The following is a 19,535-nucleotide window of genomic DNA, read 5'->3' on the forward strand; positions in this document are numbered from 1 at the left end:
AGTCTCCTCGCACAATAGATCCCTAATTTAAACTCTTCAATAAGAAATCTCAATCACCCAACCTCAAACTTAAGACGTGAAAGAGAAAACTCATCCGAAACAATTATATGTGAAACTTAAATACTCGTGACCGCTACTAGGGCACTAGTAATGGTTACTTTCATTACCATCCTTAGTGTTTAGTTTTGAACGTGTGGAAAATCGAGTTTTAAGTGGACTATTATTATAAGCAGAACAGGTAACACTTTATGCACGAAAAGAATAACAAAAGTAATATTATAAGTTTAAAAAATATTGATGATTAAAATTAGTTGACTTGAACCATATTTTTTTTGGAACGGCGAATTTTTTGTATTAGACTACCGTACTCTTTAAACTGAAGAGTCCCGTTGTCCAACTTTAGTTAGACTATGTTGCTTTAACAGGGCTCATCCTGGTTTCAGAGTTTGGCTTGAGAGTTCCCCCGAGAAATCATACCGTCGACTGCCACTTGACAGACGTGCCACAACAAGAACTGAACATTCTCTGGCGTAACATACGATGGACAAAAACCCGGGTGACTCAAGATAGAACCTGACACATCTGCAAAAAGGCTAAACTCTACTCATCATTCTTTAATCCAACAAAATAACACAAGTGAGGGTTAAACTTGAGTCTCCGGTGATTGACTTCTTGTATATATACACACAAACTTTGCTACACCCAACAGACACATCCCATACAACATTTAACCAGTTACCCTCCTCACCACCACCATAACAATGACTACCGGTGACAAACAAACGGTGGCGATCATCGTCGGCGCCGGCCCAGCAGGCCTTTCGACCGCCGCAAGCCTCCACAAACTCTCAATCCCATACATAATCCTCGAACGAGAAGACTGCATTGCTTCACTATTCAACAAAAAAGCTTATGATCGCCTTCATCTCCATTTAGCCAAACAGTTCACCCACCTTCCTCATTTCCCTATTCCGGCAACCTTTCCGACGTATATATCGCGGTCCGATTTCTTGAAATACTTGGACCAATATGCAGCCCATTTTAACATTACTCCGGAGTTTAGAAACAATGTGAAGTTTGCTAAATATGATGAGGATATGAAGAAATGGAAGGTGGAGGCTGCGGTGGAGGATGGCGGTGTTCGGTGTTACGTGGGGCGGTTTTTGGTGGTGGCTACTGGAGAAAACTGTGATGCGTTTGTGCCGGAGGTTGATGGGTTGAGTGAGTTTGAAGGTGAAGTTATTCATTCGACGGAGTATAAATCCGGTAAGGAGTATGAGAAGAAGAAGGTTTTGGTGGTCGGAGCTGGAAATTCCGGAAATTCCGGTATGGAAATTGCATTTGATCTAGCAAACCATGGTGCTAAAACCTCCATTGTTGTTAGAAGTCCGGTAATTGCACTTTTATTATATCTCTTCCTTTATATATACAGGGGTTGGTCAACGTATAATTGGGCTTAACGTACATTGCGTACGCTGAGAATATATAACATGTGATTTTGTTGTTTAAATCAGCATGAGATTTTGTTTTTTTTCCTACATGCGATTTGTCATTTTTCAAAACATGCGATTGTGTTTTTTTTTACTCATGCGATTTTACCTCTACCCAAAAAATCGCATGTTGTAAGTACAAAATTCGCATGTTATATATTCACAGTGTACGCAATGTACGTTAAGCCCAATTATACAATACACTTTCTCTCTCTTTCTCTCTATATATGTGTGTGTGTATTTTATCGACGAAAGTCTATATGATATATAGAAACGGGTCAGCAAGAAACTGAAAACACTTAAATAAAAACTCGGGTTAAAAGATTACAGATATTAAGATTACAACACTCTTAAACTTATATTTTGATTTATTCTTAATCCACAAAGATGAGTCTTTTTTGATGAGTTCTAGCGATTGTGATGAAGTGGTTGTTGAACTCTTTTTTATTTCTCGATTTCCTATATATGTCACATGGCAGTCAATATATAAAACATTGTTTTCGACGATCAGTGACATACATGTTTTTTGACGGATCACTGACGCGTGTTCTCAGACCAAAATTTAAGTTATTTGGCCACTATTTTGACTTCTTATCAACTGATTAACGACTGGCAGTTCTCCAACCAGGTTATGTTTAACAATGGAAATCCAGTCGGTACTCCGTTGATAATATTGTTTTATCACAAAATAATATTACATATTCTATGTTATCCCACAGGTTATAAACTATTATTTTTATTCACTGTAAATAATCAAAAAAATTGTAAACCACAAAATTTATTCTTAAAACGTTAAACACAATATTTATTTGTTTTTTTTATAGTGAGCGGTAAAGTCCAAACAAAAGTACACATACACGTTTTTAAAAGCCTCATAGTTATGCTCTTACTAAAGTCTCGTCCATAAATAAAAGTGTAGAGAAAAAAAGAAATCTTTATAAAGTGCTCTTAAGTCTTGAGATATTTAAAAGCATAACTTTTACTATTATTATTTTCTAGTATTTAAAGAAATCTTTATAGAGTAAATTATCATGTTAGTCCTCGAGGTTTGGCATAAAATGCCACTTTAAACCAAATAGTTTTTTTTTTCTCTGGACTTCCTACGTTTACACTGTGTTTGTCATTTTCATCCAACACTCTAACTTTATCTAAAAACCTCAGTCAAGTGAGGTGTATTTTGGTCATACTACACATATTTTTTTTGTTTTTCAATATTTTCACTTTCTTTTATTCTAAAATACTGATTCAATACTAATATTTATAAACAACCCACCCCCACCCCCACCCCCACCCCCACCCCCACCCCCACCCCCACCTCCTATTCAAGCTTGTTGTGGGCACAAAGCGTATAACGAATTTAGGGGGCTTTTCGTCACAAAATTGTATACACATATAAATCAACTTTTTCCTTAGAATTTGAGGCCCTAGTGAAGCCGGGTCTCGAAGCCTATGTTTTATTTTACTCCCTCTTAGACCATGTGTAATCGTCAAGCCCCATAACCCCATAGATGTAATGTGAGGTTATACGACACATGACAAATATGTAAGAAATGAGGGTTATATAACTTGAGTGTGTAGGTTTATACCCCTTCAATTATACATATATATGTGTGTGTGAGAGAGAGAAAGCACCATGACACGCCGCTATGGATATCACGGAGGGAAAAAATTTTTGCTCATAGCTCTAGGGGTCGGTGTACCCCGACACTATGGGGCTGGATGGTGGTGTAATAGTGTATGGCGGGATATAAGGCTCCACTCAGTGGCGAAGTTTGAAAATTTCCACCTAGGGGTCGGAAGTCACCGAACCTAATATTTGGGAGTCGAAAACGTATATGCCTAAAAAATTCTACATATACCCGAAACCACATACCCGTTTACCCGAACTATATACCCGAATTTTTAATTTGTATTTTTGTATTTCATTAACCCTTGTCTATTAGTGATGTATTTTAATATGTTTATAATCTGAAAAAAAAAATTTCTTTTAGTATATTTATTTGATAATAATATTTGTATTTTGTATGTTGTGAAGTGTATACATATAAGTTATAAGTATTATAAAGTTATTATTAATTAATGATAGGGAGCCGCTAGAATGAAAACCACCTCGAGTTGTAAGAACCGCGAGAACTACACCCCACGGGTGGGCGTTCATCACGATTTTTTTTTACAACTAGATGTGTAAATTATAAACACAGCCGTAAAAAAAAAATTTAAACGCCGCGGCCGGGGGTAGTTTTTTACACCACAAGTTTGGTGAAAAAAAAAAGAAAAAAAATTAAAAACACCAAACTTGTGGTGTAAAAAACTACCCCCTCGGCCGCGGCGTTTAAAATTTTTTTTTACGGCTGTGTTTATAATTTACACATCTAGTTGTAAAAAAAAAATCGTGGTGAACGCCCACCCGTGGGGTGTAGTTCTCGCGGTTCTTACAACTCGAGGTGGTTTTCATTCTAGCAGCCCCCATTAATGATAAAACTTATATGTATGTAATGTACATTTTTAATTTATAATAGTTTTATAAAAAAATATATAATAATTATAATTGTAAAAAAATGGATTTGAAAATGCCAAGGTATATATTTTAACAAACTAATGGGTATACCCGATACCTGATGGGTAATTACCTGGCAAATACCCGATGGGTATTTGGTCGGGTATGTGATTCGATTTTATAACCGAGTGTTGGTATGAGATTACGAATACCCAACCTGGACCTGACCCATTGTCATCCCTACCCATCATTGCTGGTTTTGTATGCCTTTTAATCCTCTCGATTGACATATATTTAAAAGTAAAATGCCAAAATTGTTCATGAGTTTCGACCATTTTTGCCAATTTAGTCTAAAAATGAAACTTTTTGTATCTGTATTCCTGAAGTTTCATTTTTGTTGTCTTTTCATCCAATTGGCAAAATAGGTTAGAATTTTCTGTTAACTTCTGCCCATTTTTGTCGTTTTCATCATTTAATTAAAATATATCATGACATAAAATGATGATTATACCATTCATTTAAATGAGGAAAACAACAAAAAGGGGAGAAGCTAACAGAAAATTCTAACCAAGTTAATCAATTGGATGAAAATGGCAACAAAATTGAAACCTCGGGGACCCAGATACAAAAGATTTCATTTTTGTACTAAAGTGGCAAAAGTAGCATAAACTCAGAGACCGTTTGCAATTTTACTCTATATTTAATATAAATCAACATTGTTATAGAAAATATATTTTGGATAGCAACTATTTGAAAAACTTTTGTTAAAAAAGTTTACATAAAATCAACATTGTTATAGATAATATATTTTGGATAGCAACTATTCGAAAGACTTTTGTTAAAAAAATTTACATGGTTTCACGAAGAGTGCACGGTCTATCCGTTGATCAATGATGCTCCTAATGGAGTTTTAAGATTGATATAAAGCAATTGTATTGATGACCATCAGTGCACGATATGATTATGATGCAACTATACACATATATGTATATATAATGGTGTATTGTTTCATTTGGAGATACATAAAATATGTAAACTTTCACGGCATCACAGTGGTGGATCTAGAGAATCCACATAGGGGTAACGTTTCAAAAAAAGGAATAACGAAATCGAAAAAAGTCATATTTTGCCAAAATTTACACTACCGTCGGAGCATTACTGGAGCGTCAAGGGGCAACGGAGGTTACCCATTGTAACACTATAGGTCCGCCCCTAACGGCATCAGAACCACGTTGGTTCAATATCGAACACGATTAACTTTCAAAGTATTTTTTGTAACCGCAACTCTCATAAATATAAAAAAAAATCTACGTATGTTCTATATAGTCAAAACTCATATGTTCTACATTCTTAAAATCAATATATTTTCTACAAAGTTAAAAATCAATGTTTGAAAGTGATAATGAACAAAGAGCAACTCAATCCCCACTTCAAGTTATTGTAACAATTATTATATGCTTGTAGTCTAATCTTTATGAGGTAACAATTTATATGTAGGTCCATATATTATCAAGGTGGTCTACAAATTTTGGATTGGTGCTATTGAAGTTAATGCCATTGCATTTAGTGGATTCATTGTTAGTGCTTGTTAGCAAGGTAACATATGGAGATCTAACCATGTATGGGATCCAAAGGCCCAAAGAAGGCCCAATTTTGATCAAAATAAGAGATGCTAAGTACCCTGTTATGGATGTTGGTACAGTGAAAAAGATCAAGTCTGGTGAAATACAGGTCTGATATTTTGATTTTCATAACATGTTATGTATGTTTTCTACAACCTTTTTGTGTTAAAAAACATAAATTTTATACTTTAAAGACATAAACAGGTGTTACCGGCGTTAAAAAGCATTAAGCGCGGAGGAAATGAGATTGTTTTTGAGAATGGAAAATGTCATCAATTCGATGCAATTGTCTTTGCTACCGGCTTTAAAAGATCAACCCATTTATGGCTTCAGGTAGCGTTTTTTCTTCATTATAGAGATGGAAATAGGTTAGGCATTGGACGAGTTTTGATTATCTTATACCAATATCCAATCGTAAGGTTATGTCACATGCCTAGTCACATACTCATCGGGTACATCTCACTCATTACCCTCAGATTCACAGGTTTATCAGTAGGGGGTGCTGCTGAATATACCTTTTATTATCTTATGTTGTTAAGATTACCAGTCGGGAATTCCATTACCTAATACCTTTTATTATCTTATGTTGTTAAGATTACCCGTCGGGAATTCCATTACCTAAAATATGATCTAGAATTCTCCTAAACCAACTTGAATTATCAAACACTTTCAACCATACTTCTTATAATTCAATTTTTTTTTTATTATATTATGTCAACTTCAAAGTACTAGACATTATATATTTATTTAATATACAATATATTAATATATTCGCTTCCTATACGAGTAAAAGAGTATGAGATAGACTTTGGGTAGTTCAGCATGTATCACCTGATACCATACTCGTCTTAAACTTGCGGATATTTTTATAATCAATCTCGTACTTGGTTTTGTGACCGATTAGGCGATTACCCATCCAAAATATCTAGGATTTTAGTTTTGCATCAGCTTCGATTTCTGACATCCCTATGGACACTATTCATTAGTTTGTATGTGCATGTGATTAAAATTTGAATGCAAACAATATAGTCGTGTGTCTTGTAATAGTGTAAGTAGAGGTGTAATGTATAATTATGTTAAAATAAAATATACAGGGTGGAGATAGCCTTTTAAACAAAGATGGGTATCCAAAGCAAATGTACCCACATCATTGGGAAGGAGAAAATGGGCTTTATTTTGTTGGGCTTGCAAGAAGAGGCATGCATACACTTGGGTCGGATGCCCAAAACACTGCTGATCACATTTTCAACCTAATCTCGAAATAAAATTATCCCATCCATGTGTTAAACATAATATTATTATATATATTTATTGTTGATTATATCATAACAACAAGGGTAAAACATAAACCCTAATGATGTAAATTCAATCATGAACAATAAAATAAAAGGTGTGTACCTGATTAGCAGTCACCACACCAGAGAGGGAAGTAGACGTCATGTTCGTCAGATTGGTCTGGTTCCCCTTTAGGATGTATCTTCTTGATGGTAGTACCGAGTTCTTTAGGGTTGAAAAACTCGTAGTAATGGAGAGAGAGGAGGGGCGATTTTAGTGTGATGTTATGAGGGTCTAACCCTAATCCCTCTCTAGTAATCTCCTTATATACACCCAAGGGGAAACCCAATTAGTTAATTAAGGTAATATGGCCCATCAACAATTACCAACTAATTTATTATAGGTTTTAATATATTTTGATCTATATTATATAAATGATAATGATGGCTACTAGATTAAATATAAATAAATAAATATTTAATCTTACATTCTCCCACTTAGCCGAATAATCATTTATCATGAGTATTAGATTAGTCTGATCAGAAGTTAATACTCATTTTAGCCTTAAACAAGTACTGTAGCAGAGAAATACAGCCGTTGAATCATTATGCGACTCAGGACCCCCATTAGTCATACTATAGCCTTAATTTAAAACCTAACAGTTATGATCAAAATACAAACAAGCCCTTTAGCGTTTGATTTGTATTTATAGTTGTCTATATGTCATTACACTGGCAGAACATATGTAAGAGACATACAAAATCAAACTGATGAGGAATATTAAAAGTTAATCATTCATAGTACGATATGCAGTTGTACATAGTCATCAATAAACCCGTGATTATTATAAGCGCTTACATAATAGTTATGGGTGATAGACTTTTAGTTATAGGATCCTTAAGCATATCATGAATGCATTCGATACAAAGATTTAGTTTCCTCAATTTGTTCATAAACGAATAATTAATTGTGTATCGAAATTTAATGCAGCACCTCTCGAACTGTTACTGTTCAAGGAGACATGGTAGCTGACTTTATCACAATAAGTCTTCAATATATTAATTATATGGAGTTAATAAACTTATGAGTCCACTGATAAATTTTCAACAACATTTAGTGACTATTGCTTTGTGATCAACAATATATTATATCGTCATAACTTAGGTTGTTATTATCAGTTTATTATGACTCCTCCATAAGATAGGTTTTGTCTGCTGACATAAAGATATACCCGAAATTACATTTTTGTCATCTTTTAATATCACAAAGTTAGAGTAATCAACCGGTTTGAGTTCTCACTTCTTGTTTAAAATATAGTCTCTCGTTTCTTTTAAAGATATTGTAATACTCTATTAAATGCTTCACGTTAATCTAGACATATCTAGTGTGTTGCAATGTGAGTAATATCTAAACGAGTATAGACTTAAACTTACATAAGGCTTCTAATTAATGAAGCGTAAGAAATAATCTCATTTATCCTATTATCCTCTAAAGGAGAGCAGTACTGTTTGTTACATATGTAAGGACCAATTTAATGTTAAAACTTATGGAACGGAAGTAATGTCCCATTTGGTCTATCTCAACAAGTTATAATATCTATTATGTAAGAGATATCTCTGAGATCTAGTATATCAAAGTTTGTGTTACCAATGCTTTGACTTATGTAACATCTACTTGTCAAAAGAATATCATCTATATAGACAAGTTTATCTTAGTTGCTCCCACTCATCTTGAGGTAGGTACATTATTCCACTTAGTTGTTGATGAAAAATAATTTCGTTAAGATTTCATCACATTATGATGTTTGCATTAAACCATACATGGATTTTATTGGCTTATAGACAAACTGTTCTTTAACTTTAAGTTTAGAACTTTCAGGTTGTTTTATGAACATGTAAATATGTCAGCCAGTTGTTAGGGAAAGTTGTTTTAATGTTCATCTAATGTAGCTCAAAACTATTATAAGCTACTAGAACAGTGATGATCCTAAAAGAAATCTTTGATAATTTATCTCTTCCTAAGTACAACCTTTGATAATCAATCATCCTTCTTTGTGTCTTAACGTTTATATCAGGATTTGGTTTAGTTATGAACACTCTTAGGTAATTCAATCAAATCCCAAACGTTATGCGAACACATAAAAATCAGTTTTACTAGAAAACTGTTTTATTCCATTCAGAAGATTGATTGACACTAATGGCTTAATTAGAAGAAATAGGATCAGTAAACTTTTCCAAAATCCATTTCAACTCCAAATTAGGGAGGTTATGTAATCATCAAAGTTAGTAGGTTTATAAACCTAGATGACCTCCTGAGTTGATTATTGGGTTTGTTAGAAGTTTCAGTTTTATGGATTAGCTCTAGATTAGGTTTCTATCATTTTCAGGATTCTAAGTTTGTAAGACTTGGTGCAGTATGGTGTACAAGAGGTGTAATCGGAGTTAAATTTGGAGTGAAATTTAATGATACTCTTCCCCCCGCCTCTTGTATTCCTTGCAAGTCATTATAAGGACTTTGACTGCTCCCACTGACCTTAGAAAACTTTAGGAACTCAGCATGCTTAGGGTCAATATTTAACGGCCAAACAAATTCTTAATAGAGAAAACATATTAATGAACATATTAATGACGTTAGTCATTGTAGTTTCTCTTGTTGAGGATTATGTTAGGTTAGATAAGATATCTAAGTGTGCCCACAATTAAGCAACAATGAAACTTTTGTAAAGGTAGCTTTAGATTTTAAGGAGACAAGTTTTGATAGAACAGTGTCAAGATGGAGCAGTGTCTTGTACAAGAGGTGTGTAAATTGAAGTAATATAAAGTTTTCACTCCCCACCTCTTGCAACTATTGCAAGTTATTATTAAGACACTTAATGCTCCCACTGATCTTTAATATCTCTAGAATGCTACAAGAGAAGTTTCAATGAGCTGCGTGACGTGGGAACCTATCACATATACGTTAGACTTTATTTGATTCCTTTAATGTCCAGATATCATGAGAAACTTTAGGGACATATTTAATAGAAATTTTATTAAGTATATATATGAATAGATTTCTTTTAAAAACTGTGGGCCATATACGACAAATTTAGATACAAGTAGATAGTCTTTAAATGATAAATGAATTATGTCTAAATGTTCCATTTGGAATAAGTTCCACGAATGTCAATGAATGACTTATGATGGACCCATACTTATTCCTTGAGCCAAGTGATATTTAGGGCTATAACGTCATGATTTTAAAAAAACACTTAGAATGAGATTAGATAAGAAATCATCCTCATTAACCATGTCATGATTTCTCATGAATTTTGGTTATAATGGATGAAATTTGTAAGTCTCATTTTCCTTCTGTCAAATTTTTCATTTGCATGATGACAAAAGTTGTGAAAGTGTAAGGTATCATCTAGTTTTATCTTAATAATGTTTCAATCCAGGTATTTAGAACAAATAAGATGAGAGTTTAAGATAAGTGTGACTTTATGTTGACTATGCAAACCTCACAACCTTCATAACATTGCTTAATTATGATACTATATTCTGATTAATACTCAGAATATATGTACGGTATCGAAAAAACGTTGTTAGAAGACTGCTTATTATTGTTCTTATAGCCTTAACATTTAATCATGTCACCAAATCTCATTTTAGTTATTTGTTAACTTCTGGTAAGGAAACGTTTAAAACTAGAGTGAAGTAATCATGTGTTAATAGGAATATTATAATTAGTAGACTTAAATATCTTTAATAAGTGACTATCTAATTAATTCATCCAACTGTTCTTTAGAATAATGGATAGTCTCGTTGCTTATGTTTAGTCTAATGACATAATTATGCAGTGAGATTTTCCTTTGAAGAAACTTAGAGTTGGGATTTTGTACTTGTATTTTGTCAATGGACCTTAGAACAACCCTCTTTTAAAGTTTAAGTGGTTGTACGGTGAGTAACTGTCACACCCCGATTTCCACGTGTCTCACCGGTGGGCCCGGTGGGGGATTACCGTGACGATGTTGGCAACAATATAGTCAAACCACACAATTATATAATGCACAACGGAAGCTTAAAGATAAATAAATATATTTCAACCTCTGATTGTAATATCAAATGTATTACAGAAGTCGAATGTATCCACAGCGGATCAAAATAAATAAATATTGTTCATTCAGATACGGCATCGAGTTTGCGAGACTATTCGTGATGCTTAGGCAGCTAATACCAGCCAATTTCGTCTAGCACCTGCACTTAATCTTTTTTGGGGAAAATACGTCAGTTTACACTGGTAAATACATTCAACTGACACATTTGAAAATGTTTATTAAAAATGATTTGAATGCACAAGGCACAAACTCTTTTATAACTTGGGAAAATTATAATAAAATCTTGTGAACGTTTTACATGTTCTTTTATGCGTTCAGTAGCCCGGGTCGTGCTGGGTTAAAGATTTATAGACACACCACGTTTGCGTAAAACCGTAGTATAAAAACCAACGGCTACGTCTTTTAATTTAATGTCGACACTTTATACCGGGTGTACGCCTACACCGGGATGTCGATGGTCGTGGCCATTTCGTAAAATGATGCCAAGGATATCCGGGACAACGGTCATTAAACCCCCCAAAGGCTTATAAGATACAAAACTGTTTAAATGAGCCGATCATATTATTTAATTTAACCACCTAAGCGATGGAAGAATACAATGCTCAATCAAGCGGTATTAATATACCGTAACCCAAGCCCATATAGGGGAAATAAGTTAAAGTATTTACCTTTGCAAGTATATTTCCTTAATTTGGATTAAATCACCGATAGCTTTTACTGGGGCTCCTAATCTGGAACGAAGGTTTTAATTAACCTCTTAGAATCCTAACGAGTCGTTATAATGGCCGTAGCCTAGACCGGTTGGTTCCGATATATATAGATATGGTTTAATCGCGCGAAAAGGCGAAAACCGAGAATGGAGTGTGATTCTGTCCCAACAAGTTCAGAGACTTGTTTTATATGGGTTAATGGTTCACACTCTGGATTTTGGGGTTCAAATGATATTATTTGACCCGTATCGGCTAAATTATGAAAACTAGTTTCATAAGCCGAACCGTGCGCGCAATAGGCGAAACGGTTAACCATGAGAGTCGTACGCTTATTTCCTAAGTCAATATGCCTTAAATGGGTTGTGGTATCAGTAGGATACCTTCCGTGACGCCCGTAACAAGTTTAAGTTAATATTATGCCCCGTAGGGGCTTTTCGGTCATTTTAAAGACTTTTAAAGAGCTTTTCGAGTTCTACAGGAAATCTGAGTTTCCCGAACAGCTTATAAAGTTTAAAATACTTTATTTATTATTTAAAATCAGTAGCAACTGGAATCGGGTCAAAAGACCTTGTAGAACTCATGTTTTGGCCGAAAAGGGCATATTCGGTATTTACCGAACCGTAGCCATAACCGCAGGTTATGAGCGAGGTAAAAATTATTAAAAATCTTTAAAATTCCCAAAATATTATTTTAATACAGTGGGTAAAAGTTTTGGTGACGAAATCTTGGTTTAGATAGGTGTTATGCTAATTGCGCCGTTTATTACAAAAGTTTATTTAAATTGCGCTAATTAGCATAACTCTCATTCTAGACCTCGGATTGACGTGAAACTTTAAGGACATGCTTCTAATTTAATAAGCAAGGTTTTGGTCCGTTCACGTGTCCGAAATACTCATTTTAATTTCAAAAGGCCGTTACGGTCAACTTTTAGGCGAATGACGGAATTGCGCAAAAGACTCGGGTAACTCATGAACCGATCACTGAGGTTTATACCGACATGTGACCTGGTCCTAAGAGAGTCCTAAGGTATATTTATACCTCACTAAAACGGGTCAGAACTGAAGTCAAAGCAAAAGTCAAACTTTTGCGACATTCGGCTCCGAACCGGTTCAATATAGCAAATGATCGATTCAAACGAGCGCAAACAAGTTTATATACTTATTATCATGTTTTATGATTGTCAAAACAGGTTCCATAGTATGTACATTACAGATTATGCATAAATCGCTAAAATAGCTTCCTGTTGACTTTTTAACCGCACGTTTGACTCGATATTTGACATAGTTAGAGTGGTGATCAGGGGGAACCCTTTTAGGGGTTTATTACCCTCATTGATACCAACTTATAACCACTTTTGATTCGTCATAAGACTGAACCATTTGCAAGTTATTGTAATGACAACCGTTAGTTACGACGGTTGAGTTTCTAAGCTAAAACTATGGAAATGCATGACCACAATGGTTGTGAACGACTTACAGAAGTGTGTTCTTGCTTATAGAGCAGAGAAAAGGACTTGAGAGCTTAGAATGATCAGTAGATGAGTTGTTTGAGGTGTGGTGAACATATGCTCACAATGTGGCTATTTATAATGTTCAAAAGGCCTTTAGATCATCACAACTCATGCTACAACTGATCATGGATGGTGGGCAGGTGTCCCTAAGTGTTATGGGTCGAGTAGGGGGCGCCCATGCTTCATTAATTGAAGATTTGATCGTTCACAAGCTCAAAAGGCAAGTCTGTCCAAACATTCTGCATCTGGGCGTCTAATGCGGCCCGCATGGGAGTTCCATGCGTTTCTAATGCGGGCCGCCTGGGATTTAAATATCAGGCGAGTAAAAGAGGAGGCTCGCGGCCCGCCTCAACTTAACCAAACATGCAATGCGGGTCGCGTAGGGCCTGTTTTTCAGATTTTTAAAATCTTTTGAAATGATTACGAAATCCTGGTAATTAATAACGAAATCTTTCGTAATGATTTACCTGACCTTTCGGTTTTGAAGGGGTAACTTTGCGGTTTGGCCCTCGGTTATTTACCAATAGGGGCCTCGTGTTATTTACCCGCGTTGTTAAGTCCCCGGTTAGTTTATTAATTATTCAGAAAGCCTTAACTTTCATTATTGACGCTTTTAACCCTTCTCATACGAATTCGAGTATAACTCTCTCGTTTTAAGACGGAACTTCGCGGAATTTATGTAGTATATTCTAGTGAGTGTGTAATACTGTTACGGAGCCTTGGGAACGTTAAAGGGTCACTCAGAGGTAATATTAAACATGTTGACACAGTTAACCCCTGTAGCTCGTAATCTCTCACTTTCTTCCGCGTTTCGCTTCCGCACGATCTATGATTTATTCGTTTGAAGGTTCGAGCATTATTTAGGGTTACTATACAGTATATTTACCCTTGTTGACATTTATAACCCTCGAATTTATATACTTTCAAGGTTTGTCAAAATTGGTCCTTTATTTAATATCAATGCCACGTGTAAACAAATGACACGTGTTAACACATTATTGGACGCAAAAATTCGAGGTGTTACATCCTCACCCCCTTAAAATAAATCTCGACCCGAGATTTACTCAAATAAATAGGGGTACTTTTCTTTCATTGTAGCTTCGACTTCCCACGTATATTCAGGACCTCTACGAGCATCCCATTTGACTTTTACAATCGGTACGTGCTTTCTGCGAAGCTTCTTCACCTGTCGATTACCTGTCGATCTTCAATCGACAAAGGTTTTTCTATAAATTTTAAGCTCTCATCTATATGCACATCTGTGTGTGGAATCACCAATGATTCATCGGCGAAGCACTTTTTGAGATTGCAGATGTGGAACACATTGTGAATTCCATTGAGCTCTTCAGGCAAGTTCAACTTATAGGCAACTGATCCGACCCGTTCAATGACCTCAAAAGGTCCTATGTATCTCGGACTCAGTTTGCCTTTCTTGCCGAAACGCATCACTCCCTTCCAGGGTGACACCTTAAGTAATACCTTTTCACCCACTTCGAAGTGAAAATCCTTACGCTTTGGATCAGCGTAGCTCTTCTGCCTATCGCGGGCAGCCTTGAGACGTTCCCGGATCTGGACAATCTTGTCCGTTGTCTGGAAAACAATCTCTGGTCCCGATAATTGGACCTCTCCTACTTCCGCCCAACAAACAGGCGATCTACATTTCCTACCGTATAATGCCTCGAAAGGCGCAGCCTTTATGCTGGTGTGGTAGCTATTATTGTAGGAGAATTCGATTAGGGGTAGGTTCTTATCCCAGTTACCGCCTAAATCGATCGCACATGCACGAAGCATGTCTTCTAACGTTTGGATAGTACGCTCACTTTGACCGTCCGTCTGTGGATGGTAAGCCGTACTAAAGTTCAAACGCGTGCCCAAAGATTGCTGGAAACTCTTCCAGAAGTGAGATGTGTATCTAGTATCCCTGTCGGAGATAATAGACACAGGTATGCCGTGTAAGGCTACAATCTTATCAACATAAAGTTGGGCTAACATATCGGAGCTATACGTCTCCTTGATGGGTAGAAAATGAGCTGATTTAGTCAGTCTATCGACTATGACCCATATTGTATCGTTTCCTTTCCTGGTTTTGGGTAACTTGGTTATGAAGTCCATGGTTACACATTCCCACTTCCACTCGGGAAGTTCAGGCTGTTGTAGCAAGCCAGACGGCTTTTGGTGCTCGGCTTTGACTTGAGCACAAGTCAAGCACTTTGCTACATGGGCGGCTACAGACTTTTTCAAGCCTATCCACCAATAATTTGCCTTCAAATCTTGGTACATTTTGTCAGCACCAGGATGGACTGAGTATTTGGAACTATGGGCTTCCTGGAGGATAACATCTCGTAGTCCTCCATATATTGGAACCCATATACGTCCGTTCAATCTAAGGATTCCATCCTTGCTAAGAGTCAACTGCTCCTCAGTTACTCCCAGCTTTTCATTAGGGTAATTAGCTTCCAACACAGCCTCTCGCTGTGCAGCTAAAATCCTTTCAATTAAATTGTTCTTGACCTCAATGCTCTTGGCATTGATTCGAATAGGTTTTACCCTTTCTTTTCTGCTCAAGGCATCGGCGACTACATTCGCCTTGCCGGGATGGTACCTGATCTCGCAATCATAGTCATTCAGGGTCTCCATCCAACGGTGCTACCTCATGTTCAACTCCTTCTGGTTGAACAGGTGCTGGAGGCTTTTGTGATCAGAATAAATCACAAATTTAATACCATAAAGGTAGTGCCTCCATAACTTCAGTGCAAATACAACGGCACCCAACTCCAAATCATGGGTGGTGTAATTCTTTTCATGCACCTTTAATTGCCTTGAAGCATAGGCAATCACCTTGCCCTTCTGCATAAGCACACACCCCATGCCCGTGTGTGATGCATCGCAGTAAACTACGAATTCATCAGTACCTTCAGGTAATGTCAACACAGGTGCGTTGCTCAGCTTTTGCTTCAGGATTTCGAAGGACTCTTGCTGCTTTGGGCCCCAAATAAACTTTTCTTTCTTCTTGGTTAGGGAAGTCAAGGGCGCAGCAATCCTCGAAAAATTTTCAATAAATCTCCGGTAGTATCCTGCTAACCCCAGGAAACTACGGATTTCGGTAGGCGTCTTTGGCTCTTGCCAGTTCATGACTGCCTCTACCTTAGCGGGATCCACTTGGATACCACGCTCACTCACAACGTGCCCTAAAAATTGAACCTCTCGTAGCCAGAATTCACATTTCGAGAATTTGGCGTAGAGTTTCTCACGCTGTAGTAATTCGAGAATGCAACGGAGGTTCTTCTCGTGGTCAGCTTGATTCTTGGAATAGATAAGGATATCGTCGATGAAGACTATGACGAATTTGTCCAAGTACGGCTTGCAAACGCGATTCATGAGATCCATGAACGCAGCCGGTGCATTTGTGAGCCCAAAAGGCATCACTAGGAACTCGTAGTGACCATAGCGAGTCCTAAATGCTGTCTTATGAACATCTTCATCTCTGACCCTTAGTTGATGATAGCCCGACCTTAAGTCGATCTTTGAGAAGTAGCTCGCTCCTTGCAGCTGGTCGAACAGATCATCGATCCTTGGCAAAGGATATCTGTTCTTTATGGTAACTTTATTCAGCTCTCGGTAGTCGATGCACAACCGCATCGATCCGTCCTTCTTCTTTACAAATAGGACAGGAGCTCCCCAGGGAGATGAACTAGGTCTGATAAAACCTTTCGCCAGCAGTTCATCCAACTGGGTCCTCAGTTCTTTCATTTCCGTCGGAGCTAATCTGTAAGGTGCTCTTGCTATCGGAGCCGCTCCAGGAATGATGTCTATTCTGAACTCCACTTGTCTATCTGGTGGCAAACCAGGTAGTTCTTCGGGAAAAACTTCGGGGTATTCAGAAATGACAGGAAGATCCTCGATCTTCGGCTTAGGTTCTTCTATTATCACTTGAGCCATGTAAATTACACAGCCTCTGTTCAAACACCTTGAAGCTTTCAGCATAGATACGTCCTCGGGTAACCCGTACTGCGTATCTCCTCGAATGGTAAGCGATTCACCACTCGGAGTCTTTAAAACTATCTGCCTTTTGCCGCAAATGATTTGGGCCTGGTTATGGGATAACCAGTCCATGCCTAGGACAATGTCAAAACCCGCTAATTTGAAGGGAAGTAGAGATAAAGGAAAAGAATGGTTCCTAATGGACATTTCACATCCTTCTAGAACAGTTGAGACGGTTTCTATCGTGCCGTCTGCTAACTCTACTTCGTATTTCGCATCAAGGGTTTTGATAGGCATATTTAGTAGTTGGCAAAATTTCTGGTCTACAAAGGATTTATCGGCGCCAGAATCGAATAGTACTCTTGCAAATATATTATTTACGAGAAAAGTACCTGTAAGCACGTTGTCGTTCTGGACCGCTTCCTTTGCATCCATGCGAAAAACTCTCGCATTTGACTTCTTTGTCTCTTCCGCCTTCTTGGCATACTTAGGGCAGTTACTCTTGATGTGCCCTTTTTCATTACAACCATAGCAGGTTGCATCCTTGATCTTTTTGCACTCCACAGTCTTATGATCCTTGGACTTGCATAGTCCACAGGAAGGAGTCTTTGATTGTGACTGTGAGTTTGATGCAAATCTGCACTTCCCAGAGTGGGGTTTCTTGCAGATCTTGCAGTTGGGCCTTTCACCAGTTTGCCCATCTTTCTTCGCTTCCGACCCTCTTTTGCTTTCACCGTTTCCACGGTGCTTCTTCCCTGATCTTCGTGAGGTATCATCCTCACGTTTTCTCTTCTCAGCCTCCTTGTTCCTTAGTGTCCTCAGACGGACAGCGTCTAAGGTGAGAGACAAGGAGAGGTCAGTAACTGACCTGAAGGTGGTCGGCCGAGAAGCCTTTACGCTAGCCTTTATTGCAGGCTCTAATCCCCCAATGAAACGGGCGATTCTTCGAGGTTCTGGGGTCACAAGGTACGGAACCAGGCGAGACATCGTATTGAAGCTCGTCAAATAAGCCTGGCAGTCCAGGTTCGTCATTACCAGTGACACAAAGTCAGCCTCGATCTTCTCAACCTCATGCTGAGGGCAGTAGTTTTCTTTAATGAGAGCAATAAATTCCTCCCATGTCATTTTGTACAAAGCAGACTTACCAGATGCCTGCACCAACGCCCTCCACCATGCCAGGGCCTCGCCCTTAAAAGACTGGGACACATACTTCACCACATCCCTCGCTGCACACCCGCTGATGTCCACAATAGTGTCCATCTCGTCTAGCCAGGTGATACAATCAACAACACCTTTCTCCCCTGTAAATTCCCGAGGCTTACATGATACAAAGTATTTGTAGGTGCAACCCTTAGCACTGGATGCATCAGTATATTCTCTATCGCGATGAACGCTGTGCTCAGTGGACGAGTGTTTGTCGTCATCTTTCTTGGGTTCAGAGGGTGGTTTGGAGTGTGTCTTTGGTTTAGAGGGTGGTTTTGACACGGTTCTGCCTTGGGACTCAGTATATTGACGATCAATAGCTGCCTGAACAGCATTGTCAATCAGAGCCTTCAGTTGTGCGCCTGTCAGATGTACTGGCGTATTGTCGTATTCATCATCATTAGTATGGCTATTCTCTCCGTTAGGATCCGCCATTGTAACTTGAATCTGTTCAGAAGATAACAAAATTTTATTCAGGAGATTAATTAATAATTGTCCTTTTATGACAATTTGTCAACCATGGTACATAGACCATATTTGGTTAACTTATTATTTCATTAAATATTAGGATTTGAATATATCCTATTTCAGCTATATAAATAGTATTAAGCGGCATAAAGCCTAATCATGATGATGTTTTATAATATTAGCCGAGATTTCAGAGAATCAAGGGCATAGAGAAATTGAACCGTAGTTCTTTTATCTCTTTCTGACAGGGAGTCATAGACCACCACTGCCTTTTGTCGTTATAAGACAATTAATACGGCCCATGGGCACTACACCTCTAATGGATGTTTTAATATGGTTGGCCCGTAGGCACTACATCTCTAATGGATGTTTTATATGGTTGGCCCGTAGGCCTACATCCATGGTAAGGTTGGCCCGTAGGCCCGTAGCACTACATCACTAATGGATGTTTTAATAATATTGGCCCGTAGGCACTACATCACATAGGATGTTTTAATATATTGATCACCTTCATTGGTGATTTAACCCACGATTTATAAATCATTTAGTTGGGTTTTGAATCCTTAAAGGATTATTGTATAAGATGACGTGCGTGATTTTAACAATCACATCTGCCATGATTGTTAACATGCGTACAGAGGTTAACAGGGAATCAAATTCTTTTCAATTAGTCGTACCATCTT

At 37.5% G+C, this 19,535-nt stretch overlaps 1 protein-coding gene across 3 annotated transcripts in view; it reads left to right on the plus strand.

The window, feature by feature from the left end:
• Positions 1-685: 685 nt before the first annotated feature.
• Positions 686-19,535, plus strand: part of LOC110910183 (probable indole-3-pyruvate monooxygenase YUCCA10) — a 33,284-nt gene continuing 14,434 nt past the window's right edge. For 2 of the 3 annotated variants that reach the window (XM_035984098.1, XM_035984097.1), the window contains exons 1-3: positions 686-1,391; positions 5,485-5,718; positions 5,814-5,942. In XM_035984098.1, the coding sequence (XP_035839991.1) occupies positions 762-1,391; positions 5,485-5,718; positions 5,814-5,942 (993 nt within the window). In that variant the 5' untranslated portion in view covers positions 686-761. Of the gene's footprint in view, positions 1,392-5,484; positions 5,719-5,813; positions 5,943-6,703; positions 6,903-19,535 lie in introns of those variants that run through there. The other variant, XM_022154892.2, reaches the window with a different exon arrangement.

Source organism: Helianthus annuus, chromosome 15, assembly GCF_002127325.2.
Source record: "Helianthus annuus cultivar XRQ/B chromosome 15, HanXRQr2.0-SUNRISE, whole genome shotgun sequence".
Classification (NCBI taxonomy): domain Eukaryota; kingdom Viridiplantae; phylum Streptophyta; class Magnoliopsida; order Asterales; family Asteraceae; genus Helianthus; species Helianthus annuus.